This window comes from Oncorhynchus mykiss, chromosome 31 (assembly GCF_013265735.2).
Source record: "Oncorhynchus mykiss isolate Arlee chromosome 31, USDA_OmykA_1.1, whole genome shotgun sequence".
NCBI classification, from domain to species: domain Eukaryota; kingdom Metazoa; phylum Chordata; class Actinopteri; order Salmoniformes; family Salmonidae; genus Oncorhynchus; species Oncorhynchus mykiss.
In genome coordinates this window covers 23,877,119-23,900,058 of record NC_050571.1, presented here as the reverse complement: position 1 = coordinate 23,900,058, position 22,940 = coordinate 23,877,119, and the positions used below count along the sequence as shown (strand labels likewise).

Below are 22,940 nucleotides of genomic sequence, written 5' to 3'. Positions count from 1 at the left end.
TCTCTTCCCTCTCTTTCCTCTCTTCCTTCTCTTCCTTCTCTACCCTCTCTTCCTTCTCTTCCTTCTCTTCCTTCTCTTCCCTCTCTTCCCTCTCTTCCCTCTCTTCCCTCTCTTACTTCTCTTCCTTATCTTCCCTCTCTTCCTTCTCTTCCCTCTCTTACTTCTCTTCCTTATCTTCCCTCTCTTCCTTCTCTTCCCTCTCTTACTTCTCTTCCTTATCTTCCCTCTCTTCCTTATCTTCCCTCTCTTCCTTCTCTTCCCTCTCTTACTTCTCTTCCTTATCTTCCCTCTCTTCCTTCTCTTCCCTCTCTTACTTCTCTTCCCTCTCTTCCCTCTCTTACTTCTCTTCCCTCTCTTCCCTCTCTTCCTTCTCTTCCCTCTCTTACTTCTCTTCCCTCTCTTCCCTCTCTTACTTCTCTTCCTTATCTTCCCTCTCTTCCTTCTCTTCCCTCTCTTCCTTCTCTTCCTTATCTTCCCTCTCTTCCTTCTCTTCCCTCTCTTCCTTCTCTTCCCTCTCTTCCCTCTTTTCCTTCTCTTCCGTCTCTTCCTTCTCTTTCATCTTCCCTCTCTTCATTCTCTTCCCTCTCTTCCTTATCTTCCCTCTCTTCCCTATCTTCCCTATCTTCCCTCTCTTAATTCTCTTTCTTCTCTTCCCTCTCTTACTTCTCTTCCCTCTCTTCCCTCTTTTCCTTCTCTTTCATCTTCCCTCTCTTCATTCTCTTCCCTCTCATCCTTCTCTTCCCTCTCATCCTTCTCTTCCCTCTCTTCATTCTCTTCCCTCTCATCCTTCTCTTCCCTCTCTTCCTTCTCTTCCCTCTCATCCTTCTCTTCCCTCTCATCATTCTCTTCCCTCTTTTCCTTCTCTTCCCTCTCTTCCTTCTCTTCCCTCTCTTCCCTCTCTTACTTCTCGTTCCTCTCATCCTTCTTTTCCTTCTCTTCCCTCTCTTCCCTCTCTTACTTCTCTTTCCTCTCATCCTTCTTTTCCTTCTCTTCCTTCTTTTCCTTCTCTTCCCTCTCTTCCTTCTCTTCCCTCTCTTCCTTCTCTTCCCTCTCTTACTTCTCTTCCCTCTCTTCCCTCTCTTACTTCTCTTCCCTCTCTTACTTCTCTTCTTTCTCTTCCCTCTCTTCCTTCTCTTCCCTCTTTTCCTTCTCTTCCCTCTCTTCCTTATCTTCCCTCTCTTCCCTATCTTCCCTATCTTCCCTCTCTTAATTCTCTTCCTTCTCTTCCCTCTCTTCCTTCTCTTCCCTCTCTTCCCTCTTTTCCTTCTCTTTCATCTTCCCTCTCTTCATTCTCTTCCCTCTCATCCTTCTCTTCCCTCTCATCATTCTCTTCCCTCTTTTCCTTCTCTTCCCTCTCTTCCTTCTCTTCCCTCTCTTCCCTCTCTTACTTCTCGTTCCTCTCATCCTTCTTTTCCTTCTCTTCCCTCTCTTCCCTCTCTTACTTCTCTTTCCTCTCATCCTTCTTTTCCTTCTCTTCCTTCTTTTCCTTCTCTTCCTTCTTTTCCTTCTCTTCCCTCTCTTACTTCTCTTCCCTCTCTTCCCTCTCTTACTTCTCTTCTTTCTCTTCCCTCTCTTAATTCTCTTCCTTCTCTTCCCTCTCTTCCTTCTCTTCCCTCTCTTCCCTCTTTTCCTTCTCTTTCATCTTCCCTCTCATCATTCTCTTCCCTCTTTTCCTTCTCTTCCCTCTCTTCCTTATCTTCCCTCTCTTCCTTCTCTTCCCTCTCTTCCCTCTCTTCCTTCTCTTCCCTCTCTTCCCTCTCTTCCCTCTCTTACTTCTCTTCCCTCTCTTCCCTCTCTTACTTCTCTTCCCTCTCTTACTTCTCTTTCCTCTCATCCTTCTTTTCCTTCTCTTCCCTCTCTTCCTTCTTTTCCTTCTCTTCCCTCTCTTCCCTCTCTTCCTTCTCTTCCCTCTCTTCCTTCTCTTCCCTCTCTTCCTTCTCTTCCCTCTCTTCCCTCTCTTACTTCTCTTTCCTCTCATCCTTCTTTTCCTTCTCTTCCCTCTCTTCCTTCTTTTCCTTCTCTTCCCTCTCTTCCCTCTCTTCCTTCTCTTCCCTCTCTTCCTTCTCTTCCCTCTCTTCCTTCTCTTCCCTCTCTTCCCTCTCTTCCTTCTCTTCCCTCTCTTCCTTCTCTTCCCTCTCTTCCTTCTTTTCCCTCTCTTCCTTCTCTTCCCTCTCTTCCTTATCTTACCTCTCCTCCTTCTCTTCCCTCTCTTCCCTCTCTTCCCTCTTTTCCCTCTCTTACTTCTCTTCTTTCTCTTCCCTCTCTTCCTTCTCTTCCCTCTCTTCCTTCTCTTCCCTCTCTTCCTTCTCTTCCCTCTCTTCCTTCTCTTACCTCTCCTCCTTCTCTTCCCTCTCTTCCTTCTCTTCCCTCTCTTCCCTCTTTTCCCTCTCTTACTTCTCTTCTTTCTCTTCCCTCTCTTCCTTCTCTTACCTCTCCTCCTTCTCTTCCCTCTCTTCCTTCTCTTCCCTCTCTTCCCTCTTTTCCCTCTCTTACTTCTCTTCTTTCTCTTCCCTCTCTTCCTTCTCTTCCCTCTCTTCCTTCTCTTCCCTCTCTTCCTTCTCTTCCCTCTCTTCCCTCTTTTCCCTCTCTTACTTCTCTTCTTTCTCTTCCCTCTCTTCCTTCTCTTCCCTCTCTTCCTTCTCTTCCCTCTCTTCCTTCTCTTCCCTCTCTTCTTTCTCTTCCCTCTCTTCCTTCTCTTCCCTCTCTTCCTTCTCTTCCCTCTCTTCTTTCTCTTCCCTCTCTTCCTTCTCTTCCCTCTCTTCCTTCTCTTCCCTCTCTTCTTTCTCTTCCCTCTCTTCCTTCTCTTCCCTCTCTTCCTTCTCTTACCTCTCCTCCTTCTCTTCCCTATCTTCCTTATCTTACTTCTCTTCCTTCTCTTTCCTCTCTTCCCTCTCTTCCTTTTCTCTCTCTTTCCCTATTGTCATCTGTTCTCCTGCTTCAGATGGTCTTTCCCCGCTATGACCATGGCTTTATGTCTGGTGACCAGTCCAACTTCCAGAGACGCTTAATAAAGGTACACCTCCACTAAGGCATGTGTGGACCTCTAACCAGCTCTAACACTTTCACTGCTGGTTGATCTCTCATTCACTGCTTGATATCGCTCACCCTTTTCTTCATTATCTCTCTCTCTCTGTTGCTTCCTCACACTTCCCCAGCTCTCTGCTGCTGTCTCAGTTCATCCATCTCTTCATGCACACATTATTGGATGTTTGTTTCAGGATGTGCTGTGTTTGTTTTTATATGTGTGTGTGCTTGTGTTTTCCTATGATGCCTGTTTTGAAACATGGCAAACCAGTAGAAACCCTCTCTGAGGAGAACTGCAGGGCCACATGTTAGAGAGGCTTCAGGAATGTGTGCTTTTCATTACATTGGGAATAGAACAGCTTTGTTGGTGGAGCTATGCTAATTATCTACACAGGGAAACAGGCCTAGAGTCTGATGGGTGAAGACCTGGAGAGTATCAGTCTAAATGAAAAGGCCCTTCTCTCACATCTCACCACAACACACAGGATCAGACCATCACATTCAGTATGTCTGTGAGGCAGAATGCTGGGAATATCCATGTGAATACCATGAGAAGACTGGTTAAAACAATGGATCCAGTTAAACAAGAACAGAGCAGGGATACACGAGCATGATGAGGGTCGACTTTAGGCATTGGATTACTTGACCACAGTCTGAAAATACTGCTGTGGATTTTCCTTAGTGGGATTGTGCTAATTTTGTTAAGGGAAGTTAAAAAGTACCAAGGAGGGAAGTTTTTGCCAGTAGATTGTATTTCAACAACCTTTCATGCGAGGTGGTTCATTTTGGCTAGATAACTGCAGGAAGAAATGAAACACTTAATTTAACAGTTCAGTTTATGTTGTATTTAATACTTAGTTAACACATCTCGTGCCTGGGTTTGTGTGTGTGTGTGTGTGTGTGTGTGTGTGTGTGTGTGTGTGTGTGTGTGTGTGTGTGTGTGTGTGTGTGTGTGTGTGTGTGTGTGTGTGTGTGTGTGTGTGTGTGTGTGTGTGTGTGTGTGTGTATAGGTGTGTGTATAGGTGTGTGTATAGGTGTGTATAGGTGTGTATTAGTTTTGGTGTGTGTGTGCGTGCGTGCGTGCGCGCGCGCGCGTGCGTGTGTGTGTGTGTGTGTGTGTGTGTGTGTGTGTGTGTGTGTGTGTGTGTGTGCGTGTGTTTGTTTGTCATATGGTAAATATTGTCATTTTCTCCATATTTGTTGGTTTGTCGCCATCTTTCGCTCATTCCTCTCTCTTATCCCTCTGATATGTCGTTCTGCAGGGTGACCAAGGGTCTCCTGGCCCCAGAGGCCCTCCTGGAAATACGGGAAAAGACGGGCCCCGTGGCCCGGCTGGAGAACAGGTAACATTACCTTACACACAAATATCACACACACCTACAGGTAAAGTTGGAATATACACATACCCCCACGTATGCGCACAATGGATTCACATACACCCACATACACCACATACACCCACATACACCCACATACCCCCACGTGTACCTACAATGGATTCACATATTCCTACATAAACGCATAACTTTCCATTGTCTTTATGGTTCTATCCTCCCTCTCCTCGGTTTCTCCTTCTATTTACCATCACTGTGTTCTCTCTTAGTTCCAGCTGATGATGGAGAACTAGGTTAACACCATTCGTTTCTGGTCACTCCAACACCTTAGTCATCAATAGCTGTGTCGACCACAACCGTGTTGACCATAGGGGTGTGACAGTGATGGAGAGTGATGGGGGAGGGTCTACTCTGAGTGCAGGGACCCCACGTTGACTGAAGCCTACTGTGCTGCCAGTGAGCTGCGGTTTACCTAAAACAGCCCAAAATAGGCCTCTTCTGGTTTCTGTAAGAGAAGGCCACAATGTCATCCAGCTAGTCTTAGTCTCTCCCAGCCTTCCATACTCCCCCCCCCCAAGCCTCCCCTACCCCAGCCCTGTCACTCTGTGCTCATGTAACAGATATGGCACTCTCTCTGGGTTCACCAACAGTTTCCCTGCCTCGCCAAACAATAGCTCTTTCGCCTCAGGCCGTCACTGTTTCACTGTTTTAACTTTAACCCAGCCTGGGTTTGATTAATCTAGAACAACAGGCATAAACTGTGGTTGGAGGGCAGGAGGGCTTAAGGGTAAGTTGTTTTTATCCAAGATCAACACTGTTACCCATATTGGCAGTTGGCATGGTGTCGAAGCTGGTCTTAAATGAAAAATGTCAGTAAGAGAGGGCATTTATTTAACCTAGTCCTTATTCAATGTACTTTCTGAATTCATTAAAGGAGTTGCAGAACGCAAATCAGCAAAACAAAGCAGGGGGTAGCCCTGTCCATGTTGAAGTCAGACGTGTGAGAAACACAGTGAAGAAGGAGTGCTGTGTTCCCTGAGTCAATGTGCTATCTCTCTCTCTCTCTCTTTCCATCTCTCTCTCGCTCTCTCTCTAATGAGGAGGGTTTAAGATCAGAGGGCCAGGGACCATGTCATGAGATTACATAATAAGGGGAGGATGGTAAAGGTGAGAGGCCAGAAGACTTGGGAAACGGTTTTCCCAGTGGCATCGAAGGGCAACAGACTGGAGAGGAGAGGAGAATAGTTATTGTTGATTCAGAAACTATTAGACAATAGGGTCCAAAGGTGAAGAGAGAGGGGAGAGTGTGTGTGGTGGTCTGTGTACGTGCGTGTACCTATACGTTTAGAGAGAGAGGAAGGAAGCCACATGGAACACATCCCTGTTCTCAAGTAGGCATTGGAGAAGATGGGAAATATGAGGAGAGAGTTAGTTAGTTCGAGTAACCTCACATTCTTGTATTTATTACAGTAGAGCAGTAAGTGTTGGAAGTAGAAAAACAGAGAACAGACCTGAGAGACCTGAGAGACCTGAGAGAGCTGAGAGACCTGAGAGACCTGAGAGAGCTGAGAGAACTGAGAGACCTGAGAGACCTGAGAGAGCTGAGAGAGCTGAGAGACCTGAGAGACCTGAGAGACCTGAGAGACCTGAGAGACCTGAGATCTTAAGAGACCTGACTGTCTGTCTGTCTGAGGGGCTGCTTACACAACATCCCCAAAGCCAACTCTCCTGACCTGGCCTCTCCATGGAGGACTTCAACACCTGGTTCTCTCTTGTCCTGCCTCTCCATGGAGGACTTCAACACACCTGGTTCTCTCTTGTCCTGCCTCTCCATGGAGGACTTCAACACACCTGGTTCTCTCTTGTCCTGCCTCTCCATGGAGGACTTCAACACACCTGGTTCTCTCTTGTCCTGCCTCTCTATGAAGGACTTCAACACACCTGGTTCTCTCTTGTCCTGCCTCTCTATGGAGGACTTCAACACACCTGGTTCTCTCTTGTCCTGCCTCTCTATGGAGGACTTCAACACACCTGGTTCTCTCTTGTCCTGCCTCTCCATGGAGGACTTCAACACACCTGGTTCTCTCTTGTCCTGCCTCTCTATGGAGGACTTCAACACACCTGGTTCTCTCTTGTCCTGCCTCTCTATGGAGGACTTCAACACACCTGGTTCTCTCTTGTCCTGCCTCTCCATGGAGGACTTCAACACACCTGGTTCTCTCTTGTCCTGCCTCTCCATGGAGGACTTCAACACACCTGGTTCTCTCTTGTCCTGCCTCTCTATGGAGGACTTCAACACACCTGGTTCTCTCTTGTCCTGCCTCTCTATGGAGGACTTCAACACACCTGGTTCTCTCTTGTCCTGCCTCTCCATGGAGGACTTCAACACACCTGGTTCTCTCTTGTCCTGCCTCTCTATGGAGGACTTCAACACACCTGGTTCTCTCTTGTCCTGCCTCTCTATGGAGGACTTCAACACACCTGGTTCTCTCTTGTCCTGCCTCTCCATGGAGGACTTCAACACACCTGGTTCTCTCTTGTCCTGCCTCTCTATGGAGGACTTCAACACACCTGGTTCTCTCTTGTCCTGCCTCTCTATGAAGGACTTCAACACACCTGGTTCTCTCTTGTCCTGCCTCTCTATGGAGGACTTCAACACACCTGGTTCTCTCTTGTCCTGCCTCTCCATGGAGGACTTCAACACACCTGGTTCTCTCTTGTCCTGCCCCCCCATGGAGGACTTCAACACACCTGGTTCTCTCTTGTCCTGCCTCTCTATGAAGGACTTCAACACACCTGGTTCTCTCTTGTCCTGCCTCTCTATGGAGGACTTCAACACACCTGGTTCTCTCTTGTCCTGCCTCTCCATGGAGGACTTCAACACACCTGGTTCTCTCTTGTCCTGCCTCTCTATGAAGGACTTCAACACACCTGGTTCTCTCTTGTCCTGCCTCTCCATGGAGGACTTCAACACACCTGGTTCTCTCTTGTCCTGCCTCTCCATGGAGGACTTCAACACACCTGGTTCTCTCTTGTCCTGCCTCTCCATGGAGGACTTCAACACACCTGGTTCTCTCTTGTCCTGCCTCTCTATGGAGGACTTCAACACACATGGTTGAACACACACCAAGCAACACACACCAAGCATACAATACATCCACTTGGAACACACACGCAAACACACACTCACAAACACACACACACGGACACACACACACACACAAACACACACACAAACACACACACACTCACAAACACACACACAATCAACAGCTTTATTTAACAGATTCATTGTAATCACCACTGGGTTCCAGACAATCATTTCAAAGACAGTCTGTGTTTGATGGGGTATGAAGTAATAGTATGTCTACCGATAGAGAAAGAGGCTTGTTATGCCCATGTACGTCACAGTTCATTTTAAACAGAGGTACAGTTATTTAGCAGACACTCTTATCCAGAGCGACTGACAATAGTGAGCACATCATTATTTTCATTTTTTTCCATACTGGTCCCCCATGGGAACCAAACCACGATCCCGGCGTTGCAAGCGGCGTGCTCTATCAACTGAGCCACATGTTGAAGTCAATTTAACCAGTGACATCAATAAGGGATCAGAGCTTTCACCTGGATTCACCTGGTCAGTTTATGTGAAGGAAAGAGCAGGTGTTCCTAATGTTTTGTGCACTCAGTGTATATGGCTCTGGGTAGATGGAGCCAAAAACAGCTCAACATACTGTACATAGCATGATAGCAGGCACCTAACCATAACTCTCTGTAGGCTGATAGAGCACTGACCTCTAGTGGCTATTCCTCAGAATACACAATATCTATGGCAATCCTGATGTGTGTTTTCTGCTCTGCTCTCCATAGGGTTTCCCTGGTCGTGATGGTATGGAGGTGAGTCTGATTGTTATACACATTTGAATGTTTCTTTGTGTTTTTGACTGTTTTACTAGTACACAAGCATGTTATATAGTACTGTACCTAGAGGCATGTTATTTAGTTTTGTGCACTAGCAGTTACAGTTTGGAGAAGATACACCAATTACATCTCTGTCATTCACAGGGCCAAGCAGGTTCACCTGGAAAGCCAGTAAGTCTCCAAGTTCCTACTCACACTACATAGCACAGTGATACACATATAACCATATATAAAGCACACTTTAAGTGCATGAAGTTTATACCTGCATAGATGCCTATGTATGTAATGAGGTAGACGCTGGAGTATTGACCTTTGTTGACCCCTGTGCACTCTCAGGGTGAAGATGGTGAAGCAGGATACGCAGGACCACAGGGACCCCCAGGGTCAAAGGTGATGATGCTAACGCTAACACACCTTCTCTTTTTATCTCTGTCAGACTAGCAACAGACCACCTGTGTTTTATTCTCTTATTATCTTCTCTCTCTTTCTGGCCGTCCCTGCCTCTCATATCTCTCTCTCTTTCTGGCCGTCCCTGCCTCTCATATCTCTCTCTCTTTCTGGCCGTCTCTGCCTCTCATATCTCTCTCTCTTTCTGGCCGTCTCTGCCTCTCATATCTTTCTTTCTGCCCGTCTCTGCCTCTCATATCTCTCTCTCTTTCTGTCCGTCTCTGCCTCTCACATCTCTCTTTCTGCCCGTCTCTGCCTCTCATATCTCTCTCTCTTTCTGGCCATCTCTGCCTCTCATATCTCTCTTTCTGCCCGTCTCTGCCTCTCATATCTCTCTCTCTTTCTGTCCGTCTCTGCCTCTCATATCTCTCTTTCTGCCCGTCTCTGCCTCTCATATCTCTCTCTCTCTTTCTGGCCGTCCCTGCCTCTCATATCTCTCTCTCTTTCCGGCCGACCCTGTCTCTCATATCTCTCTCTCTCTTTCTGGCCGTCCCTGCCTCTCATATCTCTTTCTCCTTCCGGCCGTCCCTGCCTCTCATATCTCTCTCTCTTTCCGGCCGTCCCTGTCTCTCATATCTCTCTCTCTTTCCAGCCTCCCTGCCTCTCATATCTCTCTCTCTCTCTCTTTCTGGCTTTCCCTGCCTCTCATATCTCTCTTTCCGGCCGTCCCTGCATCTCATATCTCTCTCTCTTTCCGGCCGTCCCGGCCTCTCATATCTCTCTTTCTGGCCGTCCCTGCATCTCATATCTCTCTTTCCGGCCGTCCCTGCCTCTCATATCTCTCTTTCCGGCCGTCCCTGCCTCTCATATCTCTCTTTCCGGCCGTCCCTGCATATCATATCTCTTTTTCCGGCTGTCCCTGCATCTCATATCTCTCTTTTTCTGGCCGTCCCTGCATCTCATATCTCTCTTTTTCTGGCCGTCCCTGCCTCTCATATCTCTCTCTCATTTTGGCCATCCCTGCCTCTCATATCTCTCTCTCATTCTGGCCATCCCTGCCTCTCATATCTCTCTCTCTTTCTGGCCGTCCCTGCCTCTCATATCTCACTCTCTTTCTGGCCGTCCCTGCCTCTCATATCTCACTCTCTTTCATTCCTCCTTCTTCACTGGAGTTTATCACTCTTAACAGGTCTTGGGTGGGCAGCATGAGTCTTCAGAAATACATCAAACACATAGCTTTCTCTCTCATTTGTACTCCCTTCATCTCTCCCTCTTTTTCTCTCACCATCTCTCTCTTCTCTCTGGTCCGAGGTCCTGCCAGCCTCTAGCCAGTCCTAACCCCTCTCCCCTGGCCCAGTGATGTCATAGGGTATTTTAATACTGCAAAAACCCCAGCTGCCAGCCACTTGGCCTCTCTATCAGCTACAGGGCGCAACATGAAGTATGTGTGAACACACTCCTGGGACGCATAGCTGTCTGGCAGTGAGTCGAAATTAGCTGATGTTTGTGGTTACTGAAGTTGTTATCGGGAACAAACTGCTCTACTCCAGCTCAGAATGTGGCCAAGGATAGATGAAGGCCTACTGGACAGGTCTGGCCTCTCTACAGCCTGTAACACATGTCTACTACAGGCCTGTTCTATGGTGATAATCCCTCTCAGCTCCTCTGGTGTTGTCCTTCACCACTACCACTTTCAGCTGACATTATACCACTACAGGCAATCCTCCTACAGTTTAGGATATAGTCACATCTCTTACTGTGAAGTGGCTTTCTAACCCCTATGCCTCTGTGTGAACAGGGCCCGGCTGGTGAGAGGGGCATGGACGGACTCCCTGGGTTTAAGGTATGAGACCTCTAGATACAATAAAGATTGTTTCTTGTGACACAGACAATACATTTGGGTTTGTGTGTATTTTGTAGGGAGACAAAGGAGATATCGGAGAGCAAGGAGCCCAGGGAGACATGGTAGATATACACAGTCTATTAACCCACTAAGGATCAGTTAACTGTCACCTAACTTCTCATGTCATTATTGTATGCTTCTAAGTCCCCCCTCTCTCTGTTCCTCTCCTCTCAGGGTTACCCTGGTGAGAAAGGGGTTCCAGGCTCTACTGAGGTCATTGACTTCAATGGGAAGCTGCTAGAAGCCTTCCAGGTGAGTCCTCCCAGTCAGAGATGTCGACAATATACCTGGTGTGTATTTGAAGGTCCATAGACTCTCCTAGATAGGCTTGCAAAATTCAGTTAGCATTCCCAACATTCCCTGGTTTTCTGAAAATCACAGTTGGAAGGATTTCTGGAAGCCCTGTGAATTCTGGGAAAGTTGAATTTTGCAACTCTCCTCCTGGAGTATATACAGACTTAACATGCTGCTGTTCCTCCCTGACAGGCCATCCAGACCATCAGTGTCAGGGTAATCCACTGTCACTGCATGGTGTGGTAGATGATGTGATCTGTGACTGATTCTTAGACATAGGCATATACAGTCATACAAGTGAGTGTGCCCCCACACACATACATTACACGTGCACACAAACACACACACACGTGAGTGTACACATGTAACTTCATGGACCTGCGTGAATACCCCGTTTGTTTCTGTGTGTTTGTGTAAGGAGGAAACTCTATCCCACAGCCCTGACATCAGACATATTAATGTCATTACTCTGTCACCACAACTAACTCCCTCTATTAACCAGATACATGTAACCAAAGTCTCCCGCTACCGTCCACTGTCAGCTCATGATGTATTTGAGCCAGTTTGCTACAGCGGGAAAATTATTATGCAGAAACAGGAAATGGGGATTATAATTAATGGACATTTGTTTAGGGTTTGATACATTTTTCGTAAGGGAAAGTCAAGTCTGAAGTTTCAAAGTGTAAATTACAAACTTTAGAAGCCATTTTAAACCTCAAATACACTATGAGTCTATTTCATAGTGTTCTCCTGGGAGTAGGGTGATCACAGTAAGATCCTACGTCTGTACAGGACGCAACACTAAGCCACCATAAATACCTTCCAGCTGCAACACAATATCTGATTTTACATAGCCTGAAGTGACGTTTTTAATCATGCAGAATCAAAACATCCTTCATTGCATTGTGTTATTGTTGCCTCATAGGATATGCGGCTTGAAATGAACCCTGGTATGTGGTTTGAGCTGTGATGTTGCTTGGGTTGAAATTTGAATGATATAATACCCTGTTTACATTTTATGGCTCAATACAGTCGGGACACATAGTAAAGAGAGAAGGGGGCAGGGGGGGGGGGTCTTTTAACTCCTTTCACATTCTAGACACAAAGCTATCCTCTTCATACAGAGAGACATTTCACTCCGTCATGCAGGGCCCCATGCTACATGCTAATAACAGATCCCTATCTCTTCAATGGCATGTGGTTCTGATTAAAAAAACACTATATACAGTGGGGCAAAAAAGTATTTAGTCAGCCACCAATTGTGCAAGTTCTCCCACTGTAACGGCTTTCTTCCTGGGAAGGAGAGGCGGACCAAAACGCAGCGTGGTTAAGGTTAAACGTTTAATAAAGACGAATACCGAAAAAACACTACAAATACACAAAACAATAAATGTGAAAACAGTCCTGTGTGGTGAAACAAACACAGACACGGAAATAACCACCCACAAATCCCAACACAAAACAGGCTACCTGAATATGGTTCCCAATCAGAGACAATGACTAACACCTGCCTCTGATTGAGAACCATATCAGGCCAAACATAGAAATAGACAAACCAGACACACAACATAGAATGCCCACCTAGCTCACGTCCTGACCAACACTAAAACAAGGAAAACACACAAGAACGATGGTCAGAACGTGACACCCACTTAAAAAGATGCGAGAGGCCTGTACTTTTCATCATAGGTACACTTCAACTATGACAGACAAAATGAGAAAATAAAATACAGAAAATCACATTGTAGGATTTTTAATGAATTTATTTGCAAATTGTGGTGGAAAATAAGTATTTGGTCAATAACAAAAGTTTATCTCAATACTTTGTTATATACCCTTTGTCAAACGTTTTCTGTAAGTCTTCACAAGGTTTTCACCTTTTTGGCCCATTCCTCCATGCAGATCTCCTCTAGAGGAGTGATGTTTTGGGGCTGTTGCTGGGCAACACAGACTTTCAACTCCTTCCAAAGATTTTCTATGGGGTTGAGATCTGGAGACTGGCTAGGCCACTCCAGGACCTTGAAATGCTTCTTACGAAGCCACTCCTTCGTTGCCCGGGCGGTGTGTTTGGGATCATTGTCATGCTGAAAGACCCAGCCACGTTTCATCTTCAATGCCCTTGCTGATGCAAGGAGGTTTTCACTCAAAATCTCACGATACATGGCCCCATTCATTCTTTCCTTTACAAGGATCAGTCGTCCTGGTCCCTTTGCAGAAAAACAGCCCCAAAGCATGATGTTTACACCCCCATGCTTCACAGTAGGTATGGTGTTCCTTGGATGCAACTCAGCATTCTTTGTCCTCCAAACACGACTAGTTGAGTTTTTACCAAAAAGTTATATTTTGGTTTCATCTGACCATATGACATTCTCCCAATCTTCTTCTGGATCATCCAAATGCTCTCTAGCAAACTTCAGACGGGCCTGGACATGTACTGGCTTAAGCAGGGGGACACGTCTGGCACTGCAGGATTTGAGTCCCTGGCGGCGTAGTGTGTTACTGATGGTAGGCTTTGTTACTTTGGTCCCAGCTCTCTGCAGGTCATTCACTAGGTCCCCCTGTGTGGTTCTGGGATTTTTGCTCACCGTTCTTGTGATCATTTTGACCCCACGGGGTGAGATCTTGCGTGGAGCCCCAGATCGAGGGAGATTATCAGTGGTCTTGTATGTCTTCCATTTCCTAATAATTGCTCCCACAGTTGATTTCTTCAAACCAAGCTGCTTACCTATTGCAGATTCAGTCTTCCCAGCCTGGTGCAGGTCTACAATTTTGACAGCTCTTTGGTCTTGGCTATAGTGGAGTTTGGAGTGTGACTGTTTGAGGTTGTGGACAGGTGTCTTTTATACTGATAACAAGTTCAAACAGGTGCCATTAATACAGGTAATGAGTGGAGGACAGAGGAGCCTCTTAAAGAAGAAGTTACAGGTCTGTAAGAGCCAGAAATCTTGCTTGTTTGTAGGTGACCAAATACTTATTTTCCACTATAATTTGCAAATAAATTCATTAAAAATCCTACAATGTGATTTTCTGTAAAAAAAAATATATATAATTTTGTTTGTCATAGTTGAAGTGTACCTATGATGAAAATTACAGGCCTCTCTCATCTTTTTAAGTGGGAGAACTTGCACAATTGGTGGCTGACTAAATACTTTTTTGCCCCACTGTACATTGGTCCCTGGAGACCAGGTCTAGAGTAGGCCCATACAGATGAGCTGGTTACAACATGGACCTGAGATCTGATCAGTGCTCTGAAACCTATCTACCTCAGTTTACATGGTCTCTCTTAATACGTTTCGGAGAGAGTCCAACCTTCGGAAGGCAAACATTGTGTGGCACTTCTGAATTGATTCATTTGTTTTTACGGCATTCAAATGATCTCTGTGGGTGGCTGTCGTTTCAGAAGATGGAGCAACTTGAAACAATAGTTGTTCGTAAATCTTTTCCGTTGCCATGGTTTTGGTGGAGCACAGAACTTAAACCTGGTAGAAGGGGAGAATCAGCATGTATTATACACCTCTGGGAATGAATATGATTTCCATCTTTTATTGCTTCAAGACCGCGCCGTGCTCCAGAGAGTACACACAACCGCTGCTTTGTGGCGGAGGGGACCAGGAGGCATGATGGAACCGACCTGTCGCTCATCTCTAACCGCCACAGGAAGGACCATGGTCTCCACATCCTTAATCCAGAATCCAGAAATAGAACCATGCATTAGCCCCAGCCCTAGGGTCAGCCCTTACCCAGGAAACCATCCATGCTGCATTGAGAGAATGTCAGTCTGAGTCCAGCGTTTCCATTCTCCTGCCCTGAGTGAGTTACTCCATCCTGCCCCATTAAAGTCTGTGGTGAGGAGAGGTTAGGATGCTATGGATGCTAATAGTGCTGGCTAGGTCTACTGCAATGTGTATGGGGTTGTTTTAAGTTTACTGCTGGTGGGTGGAGGTATTTGGTGTGTTTGTGTGTGAGTGTGTGTGTGTGTGTGTGTGTGTGTGTGTGTGTGTGTGTGTGTGTGTGTGTGTGTGTGTGCATGTGTATCTCTCTATTTCCGGGTCAGTGCTTTGTTTCCCTACATCCTAAGCTAAGTCAATATAACGGCTGTGTGTTAGTGCTTCAATTAGTATAATGATGACTAATTTCAATGGTCTGGACAGGAAGGGAAAGACACAACATGTGCAGTGTTCTATGAAAGATGCAGCAGAGGTAACCGCTGGTACAAATATAAACAGCCCCCAACATTTACGCTAATGAATAAACCAGTCAGAGTTTACTCTCGTGATTAAACATATACAGTACCAGTCAAAAGTTTAGACACAGCTATTCTTTCAAGGGCTTTTCGTTATGTTTACTATTTTCTACTTTGTAGAATAATAGTGAAGACATCAAAACTATGAAATAACCCATATGGATTCATGTAGTAACCAAAAAAGTCTGAAACAAATCCAAATATATTTTATATTTGAGATTCTTCAAAGTAGCCACCCTTTGCCTTGATGACAGCTTTGCACATGGTTGGCCAATGGAAAATTGGACATTCATGCTGCGGGCTTTGGAGTCTAGTCAAACTGGCCGGACCTCAACGACCTGTGCAACAGGACTGGAGTGAAGGTCAGGTGGACATGGACTGATATGTAAACTCAACCAGTGACTGCCTCTGATGTAGTTGTGCCAGATTGCGGTGTTGTTGTGGAGGCTTCTGTCACCCATGATGGAACATCTCATCCTATATCCAGGACAACACTCCTTGGTATCAGACGGATGCAGCTATAGCAACACTGGACCAGCCTGAGGCTCCAGGGGAAACTCGTTGCTCTGGACTGTGCTGACCACTCTTTCTCCCATTCCATGTGCCAAAATGCTGCCATTGGCGAGGATATTCTCACCTTTAATATTAAGGCGAGGCTGCAAGTTCTACCAATAAAATATAATCTAGCACTCTGGTACCCTATAAACCAATGACCCATTTTGTATTCTACATGAGTCAAATGTAATGGAGTCAATTGCCCATGTTGGGAAAGGCTGCTGTTCATACAAGGATTTTTACAATGCTAGGCATGACCTGGTTTGATGTTGATGATGATGTGTTTTCCTGTGTGCCCAATATGCAAGATATTGAGGGGGAGGCCAGGGGGAGGGGTTCATTTGACAGATACATGCAGCAGGCCTTTGCCGAGAAGCTGCTTAAACACCAACCCCTCGTGGCACGCTTGGACAGCCTCAGGTGTAGGTGCTAGCTGGTGGTGCTGATATTTGGCAGTCTCGGCCACTTACACAGGCTTGCAGTGCGTGGCCTCCAGATTGAGGGCCTGACAAAAACTAGGGCAAAGCAATTGGATAGGTACTACTCTGTTTCATCTGTCGTGGGAAGCCTAACTGTTTGAAGAAGTAGGTGCTTTCAGTACCCTTGAGTGCCATGTATACATGGACCTTTGAAATGTTTGGATCTTTTTTTCGTACATTTGATTGGTTGATTAATATATTCCCGATTGATTGCCCAAGCCTCCAAAGTCCTTCTCTGAGAGTTCAACCGTCCTAACCCCGGGGTTAATTATACCATCCATGTTGTGTGATACAATGCCAGGGTATTGTGTTTTGCCAACTGCATGCCCTGCCTGAATATGGCCATATTTGCATCAAAGCATCCATAACGAAGATGGTCCTCATCAGCGAGGAGAATAAGAGAGGAAAATAAAAGAGAGGAGAGGAAAATAATGATCTGTTTGTTTACTGACAGGGTCATATTGTGAAATCCACAATGTTCCTGTTTTTGCTGAACGCTGTGACACATTTAATTGAACTGATGCTTTGTATTTCGTGTAACCTCTCTCTCTATACATGTATCTTTCTCTATATATATATCTTTCTCTATATTTTTTCTCTCTCTCTCTCTGTCTGTCCCTTTCTAGGGCCCACCAGGATTACCAGGGTCCCCAGGTGGAAAGGTAAGGTCTTATTTATCTAACTATACACATGCCATCTCTTCTATTAGTTTCTATAATCCATTCTATCAATATCCTTTCTATCAATATCCATTCTATCAATATCCATTCTATGAATATCCATTCTATCAATATCCATTCTATCAATATCCATTATATGAATATCCATTCTATCAATATCCATTCTATGAATATCCATTCTATCAATATCCATTCTATCAATATCCATTATATGAATATCCATTATATGAATATCCATTCTATCAATATCCATTCTATCAATATCCATTATATGAATATCCAAACTATCCATATCCATTCTATCAATATCCATTCTATCAATATCCATTCTATGAATATCCATTCTATCAATATCCATTCTATGAATATCCATTCTATCAATATCCATTCTATCAATATCCATTATATGAATATCCATTCTATCAATATCCATTATATGAATATCCATTCTATCAATATCCATTCTATCAATATCCATTCTATGAATATCCATTATATGAATATCCATTCTATCAATATCCATTATATGAATATCCATTCTATCAATATCCATTATATCAATATCCATTATATGAATATCCATTCTATCAATATCCATTATATGAATATCCAAACTATCCATATCCATTCTATCAATATCCATTCTATCAATATCCATTCTATGAATATCCATTCTATCAATATCCATTCTATCAATATCCATTCTATGAATATCCATTCTATCAATATCCATTCTATCAATATCCATTCTATCAATATCCATTATATGAATATCCAAACTATCGATATCCATTCTATGAATATCCAATCTATGAATATCCATTCTATCAATATCCATTCTATCAATATCCATTCTATCAATATCCATTCTATCAATATCCATTCTATCAATATACTGTGGCAGACGGCAGGGAGAGGTGAGGGGAGTGGTTATTGAGGGGAGATATCTTGCAGCCCACTGGCTCCACCCCATAGCCTTTGTTGGACTTCCTGCCCCAACGAGGCAAGGCTGTGTGTGAAACATTAAGCCAGAGAGTGCATTGGGATAAAAGAGGAAGCAGCCTGCACAAGGAGGCAGATAAAGGAGAGAAAAACCTGTGTTATGAAGAGTGGGAGAAGAGAGGACAAGGTCTATGAGATTACCCATTGTGACTTGGACTGTCGGATTACCCCCCTTGTGTACCAAACTGGATTGGCTGAGGACCCGAGTTTTAGGATGACCCCTGGAGAACGGAATGGACAACGAGAACGGCTTGTGAAGTAATTGGAGAATTCCCCCTTATTCCCCAGTGTACCAAAATCCCTAATAAATTCCCCATTTGAATTCTAGTTGTGCAACTGGTGCATGTTTTGTTATTGAACTTGGTGATGTGGAAACCCCACTCCTGCTACATATGGTGGAGAATGCGGGCAACCCAAACCAAGCTCAATAACTAAACAGACACAGAGCACAATGGTCGAGGCGAACATAGCACAGCAGGCTGTGCACTGGGAGCTGCTGGATGAACAGCAGACCGCTCTCCTGCGAGCGGAACTCAGTCAGCAGACAGCTGCCCAAACTGGCATAGTGACAGGCGCAGCAGTCTCTTGTAGGTTTATACTGAAGCTGACAGAGGCTGACGACATTGAGGCATGCCTTCGAGAGGACGGCGGCTAGGGATAAATGGCCCCATGAGCAATGGGCCAGCCTCTTAGCACCCTTCCTGTTAGGCATGGCACAGAAGACCTATCAGGTTGACCAGGCGATGCATTACGAGGTGCTGCACCGGTATGGTTACACCCTGATTAGTAGGGCATGAAGATTCTATGATTGGGCATATGATCTTACATCATCCCACCGATCACAAATGCATGATCTAATTAGGCTGGCTAACTGCTGAGCCCCTGACGCTCACAACCATCGAGAAAGTGGTCATAGATATATGTATACACTCTCTCCCGTTCAAAGCTAAAAAGGTTAGCCAGCCAAACTAACCTCCAGAGCACAGATCAACTGGTGGAAGGACAACAGGTAGCTTTGGAGGTCCTGCACAATGGACAAGCACGGAAGGAGGAACCCTCCACTCGCCCGAAGGAGCGAAAAAGGATGGAGGACCACGCCGGGACACCGGCCAAGGATGGAGGAACAACAACACGCAGCTCCGTGAGATGACGCTCCTTCTTGGACAGCAGGAAATGCTATGAGTGTGGTGAGCCGGGACACATCTCCTGGAACGGTTTAAGCGGCGATGTCCCAATGCCTTCGGCCTCAACCAGTGAGGTAGCCAACGGGCGGCCCTGCGGCTTGCTGATGGCAAGCTGGACTATGGAGAGTGGTCCTTCCCCTGTCACCCCAGTAAGAGCCAATGGAAAGGACACCACGGCACTTGTGGACTCTGGGAGTATGGTGATCCGACTTGACATCGCCCAGTCCCCAAACCTGGCGGAGACCGTGGCCATCACGTGCATACACGGTGAGACCAAGGACTACCCTACCACACTCCTCCACTTATAGACCACAAAGGGAAAACACACAGGACCAGTGGGAGTCATCCCAAACCTGCCTGTGCTGGTCCTTATCGGGAGGAATTTCCCGATGGTCTGCCAAGTGTGGACCAGTATGTCTGGAGACGTGAGGAATCTAGGGAACCAGAAGGGAGTAGGAACCTGGAGAGGTGGGAGAGACGTCAGAAGGCGGAATGACCGGATGTGTGGATTCCAGGATGTGAACCCCCAGGCATCAACTAAACCCCTCTCAGAGGGGGACTCTGAAGCCAGACTGGAGGGAGAGGTGGTGAGTCTGGAAGACATGTTCCCAATGGACCATGAGGTGGCGTCAGAGCTCGCCTCTCTAGCGGGCCGGTTCGGCACGGCCCAACTGAAGGATCCCAACTTGGCCAGCGCTCTCCAGCAGGTGACCGCGGTAGACGGAAAGCCAGTGGAGGGGTAAGTCAAATAACCTACCCCCATTTTTCTATAAAGAAGAAGTTGCTATATCAGGCCATGAAGAAGAATGACGAATGTCTGGAGTTGTTGTTGGTGCCCCGTCCCTTTGTATGTCTGTCCTGCAGTTGGTGCACTCCCACCTTCTTGGGGCTCACCTAAGGGTGGAGAAGACCTTAGACAGGATCAAGGCACGATTTTACTGGCCAGGGGTGAAGAGAGCAGTGGAAGAATACTGCCGCAGTTGCCCGGAGTGCCAGCAAAACCCTGTTTCACAGTCCCTTAATTCCCCTCCCTATTATTTCAGTCCCTTTCAGCAGGATCGCAATGGACCTGGTGGGACCTCTACCCAAGAGCAACCGAGTGCACTAGTTATTCTGGATTATGCCACCGGGTACCCGGAAGCCATTCCCCTGTGCACCATGGCCACCAAGGGAATCACACATGAGTTGGTCATGCTGTTCTCCCAAGTAGGCATCCCCGATGAGATATTGACCAACCAGGGCACCCCGTTCATGTCACAAATCATGAAGGATCTATGCAAGCTAATGAAAATAATCCAGTGTTTCACACTTAGACCGATGGGTTGATGGAAAGATTAAATCGAATCCTGAAGTAGATGATAAAGAAGGTGATGGAGGCTGACGGAAAGAATTGGGACCAGCTGCTATCCTACCTGATGTTTTCGATCTGAGAAGTGCCCCAAGCTTCAACAGGATTCTCTCCCTTCGAACTCCTGTACGGGAGACAACCCCGAGGACTGCTGGACGTGGCTAAAGAAGCTTGGGAACCGCAACCGTTGCCCCGTCGAACCTTGGTGGAGCACATAGGTGACATGAGAGATCGGATGGCAACCCTGTGGCCCCTGGTATGGGAACACATGCTGGAGGCCCAGGAGGCCCAAGCGTGGGTGTACAACAGAGGGTTACAATGAAGGGACTTTCATCCAGGAGACAAAGTGTTGATGTTGGTCCCCACCTCAGAATGTAAGCTTTTGGCCCAATGGAATGGGCCACACGAAGTCATTGAGAAGGTGGGTGAAGTTAAATATAAGGTCAGACAGCCAGGACGTAGGCATCTGACCCAGCTTTACAATGTGAATTTGCTAAAGAAATGGAATGCACGTGATGTACTCTATTTCCCCGAAGAAGGCTACCACAGAGACCGAGCCAGCGGAGGTGACTAACACCAGGTCATGTACATTACCCGGAAGCTGTTGCTGTGGGAACAAAAATATTGAACGGTGGAGAAAGACTGTCTCGCGTCAAGTCGGCGCTGGAAACGCTGAAGTATTACTTATTGGGATGGCACTTCACCCTCGTGACAGACCATGCACCACTGGTTTGGATTTCACGGTATAAGGACAGTAACGCTCGGGGTCACCCGCTGGTTCCTATCCTTACAGCCCTTTGCTTTCTCTGTCGTCCACAGATCAGGTGCAGCCCATGGAAATGCCGATGCCCTCTCCAGGAGGGATGCTCTATGGAGCTGGTCCGCTCTAGGGAGCTGGACTGAGGAGTGGGGTGTAGCAGACGACTGGGAGAGGTGAGAGGAGTGGTTATTGAGGGGAAAAACCTTGCAGCCCGCTGGCTCCACCCCCAAGCCTTATATAGACTTCCTGCCCCAATGAGGAGAGGCTAATAGAGAAAGTGGCCTGCACAAAGAGGCAGAGAAAGTGAAACGTGCGTTATGAAGAGTGGGAGAAGAGAGGACAATATCTATGAGATTACCCATTGTGACTTGGACTGTCGGATTACCTCCCCTTGTGTACCGAACCGGATTGGCTGAGGACCCGAGTTTTAGGATTACCCCTGGAGAACGGAATGGAGAACGGCTTGTGGACTGTGAAGTAATTGGTGAATTCTCCCTTATTCCCCAGTGTACAAAAATCCCTAATAAACTCCCCATTTGTATTCTAGTTGTGGGACTCGTGCATGTTTTGTTATTGAACTTGGTGATGTGGAAACCCCACAGCCTGCTACAATACATTCTATCAATACATACTGAGTATATAAAACATTATTTCCATAACAAAGACTGACTAGGTGAAAGCTATGGTCCCTTATTGATGTCACTTGTTAAATCCACTTCAATCAATGTAAATTAAGGATTGTGTATGTGTGCCAGGGTGAATAGGCAAGACAAAATATTTAAGTGCCTTTGAACGGGGTATGGTAGTAGGTGCCAGGCGCGCCAGTTTGAGTCAAGAATTGCAAAACTGATGGGTTTTTCACACTCAACAGTTTCCTGTGTGTATCAAGAATGGTCCACCACTCAAAGGACATCCAGCCAACTTGACACAACCGTGGGAAGCATTGTGATCAACATGGGCCAGTATCCCTGTGGAGTGCTTTTGACACCTTGTAGAGTCCATGCCCTGACGAATTGAGGATGTTCTGAAGGAAAAGAGGGAGTAAAATGCTATGCATTGTAGTTTTAATCACTGGAAGTCAATGAAGACTCTTGAGGATGAGTTAAGTTATTTTCCTCCCTACTCCAGGGAGAGCTAGGCTTGTCTGGACCATCTGGACTGGATGGGGAGAAGGTATGGTAGTCACACTAATGTCCAGTCAACATTTTGAATATCCCACAATCCCATTAAATCAGCATATCATTCCAATGTTCGCTGAACAGAACAGTCATTCAGTACATGATGTATTTAATGCATTTTTTTTTATCTGGGATGATCATGAACATAGTTAATCAAAGCTCCCCTCACCTTTGAACTCTACCCTCCTCTCCTGTTAGGGTCCGAAGGGAGATATGGGGGAGACAGGGTCAATCGGAGAGAAAGGAGAGAAAGGAGAGATGGGTCTCTCTGGGCCAGGGGTAAGTAGAGAGAGTAGTCATACACTGATGGGTCTCTAGGTCAGTGGTTAGTATAGATATACTAGAGTCCAACACTGAGTCTCTAAGGGCCAGTGGTTAGTATAGATAGACTAGTCATACACTGAGTCTCTCTAGGTCAGTGGTTAGTATAGATATACTAGAGTCCAACACTGAGTCTCTCTGGGCCAGTGGTTAGTATAGATAGACTAGAGTCCAACACTGAGTCTCTCTGGGCCAGTGGTTAGTATAGATAGACTAGAGTCCAACACTGAGTCTCTCTGGGCCAGTGATTAGTATAGATAGACTAGTCATACACTGAGTCTCTCTAGGTCAGTGGTTAGTATAGATAGACTAGTCCTACACTGAGTC

At 46.1% G+C, this 22,940-nt stretch overlaps 1 protein-coding gene across 6 annotated transcripts in view; it reads left to right on the top strand.

Annotated features, from left to right (window-relative positions):
* The window catches only part of LOC110504808 (collagen alpha-1(XXIII) chain), a 237,417-nt gene that overhangs the window by 197,691 nt on the left and 16,786 nt on the right, over positions 1-22,940 (top strand). For 2 of the 6 annotated variants that reach the window (XM_036969978.1, XM_036969973.1), the window contains exons 10-21: positions 2,942-3,013; positions 4,287-4,367; positions 8,229-8,255; positions 8,424-8,450; positions 8,616-8,669; positions 10,465-10,509; positions 10,587-10,631; positions 10,744-10,821; positions 11,056-11,079; positions 16,767-16,802; positions 22,243-22,287; positions 22,491-22,571. In XM_036969978.1, the coding sequence (XP_036825873.1) occupies positions 2,942-3,013; positions 4,287-4,367; positions 8,229-8,255; positions 8,424-8,450; positions 8,616-8,669; positions 10,465-10,509; positions 10,587-10,631; positions 10,744-10,821; positions 11,056-11,079; positions 16,767-16,802; positions 22,243-22,287; positions 22,491-22,571 (615 nt within the window). The remainder of the gene's footprint in view (positions 1-2,941; positions 3,014-4,286; positions 4,368-8,228; positions 8,256-8,423; positions 8,451-8,615; positions 8,670-10,464; positions 10,510-10,586; positions 10,632-10,743; positions 10,822-11,055; positions 11,080-16,766; positions 16,803-22,242; positions 22,288-22,490; positions 22,572-22,940) is intronic. The other 4 variants (XM_036969975.1, XM_036969976.1, XM_036969974.1 and 1 more) reach the window with 4 other exon arrangements.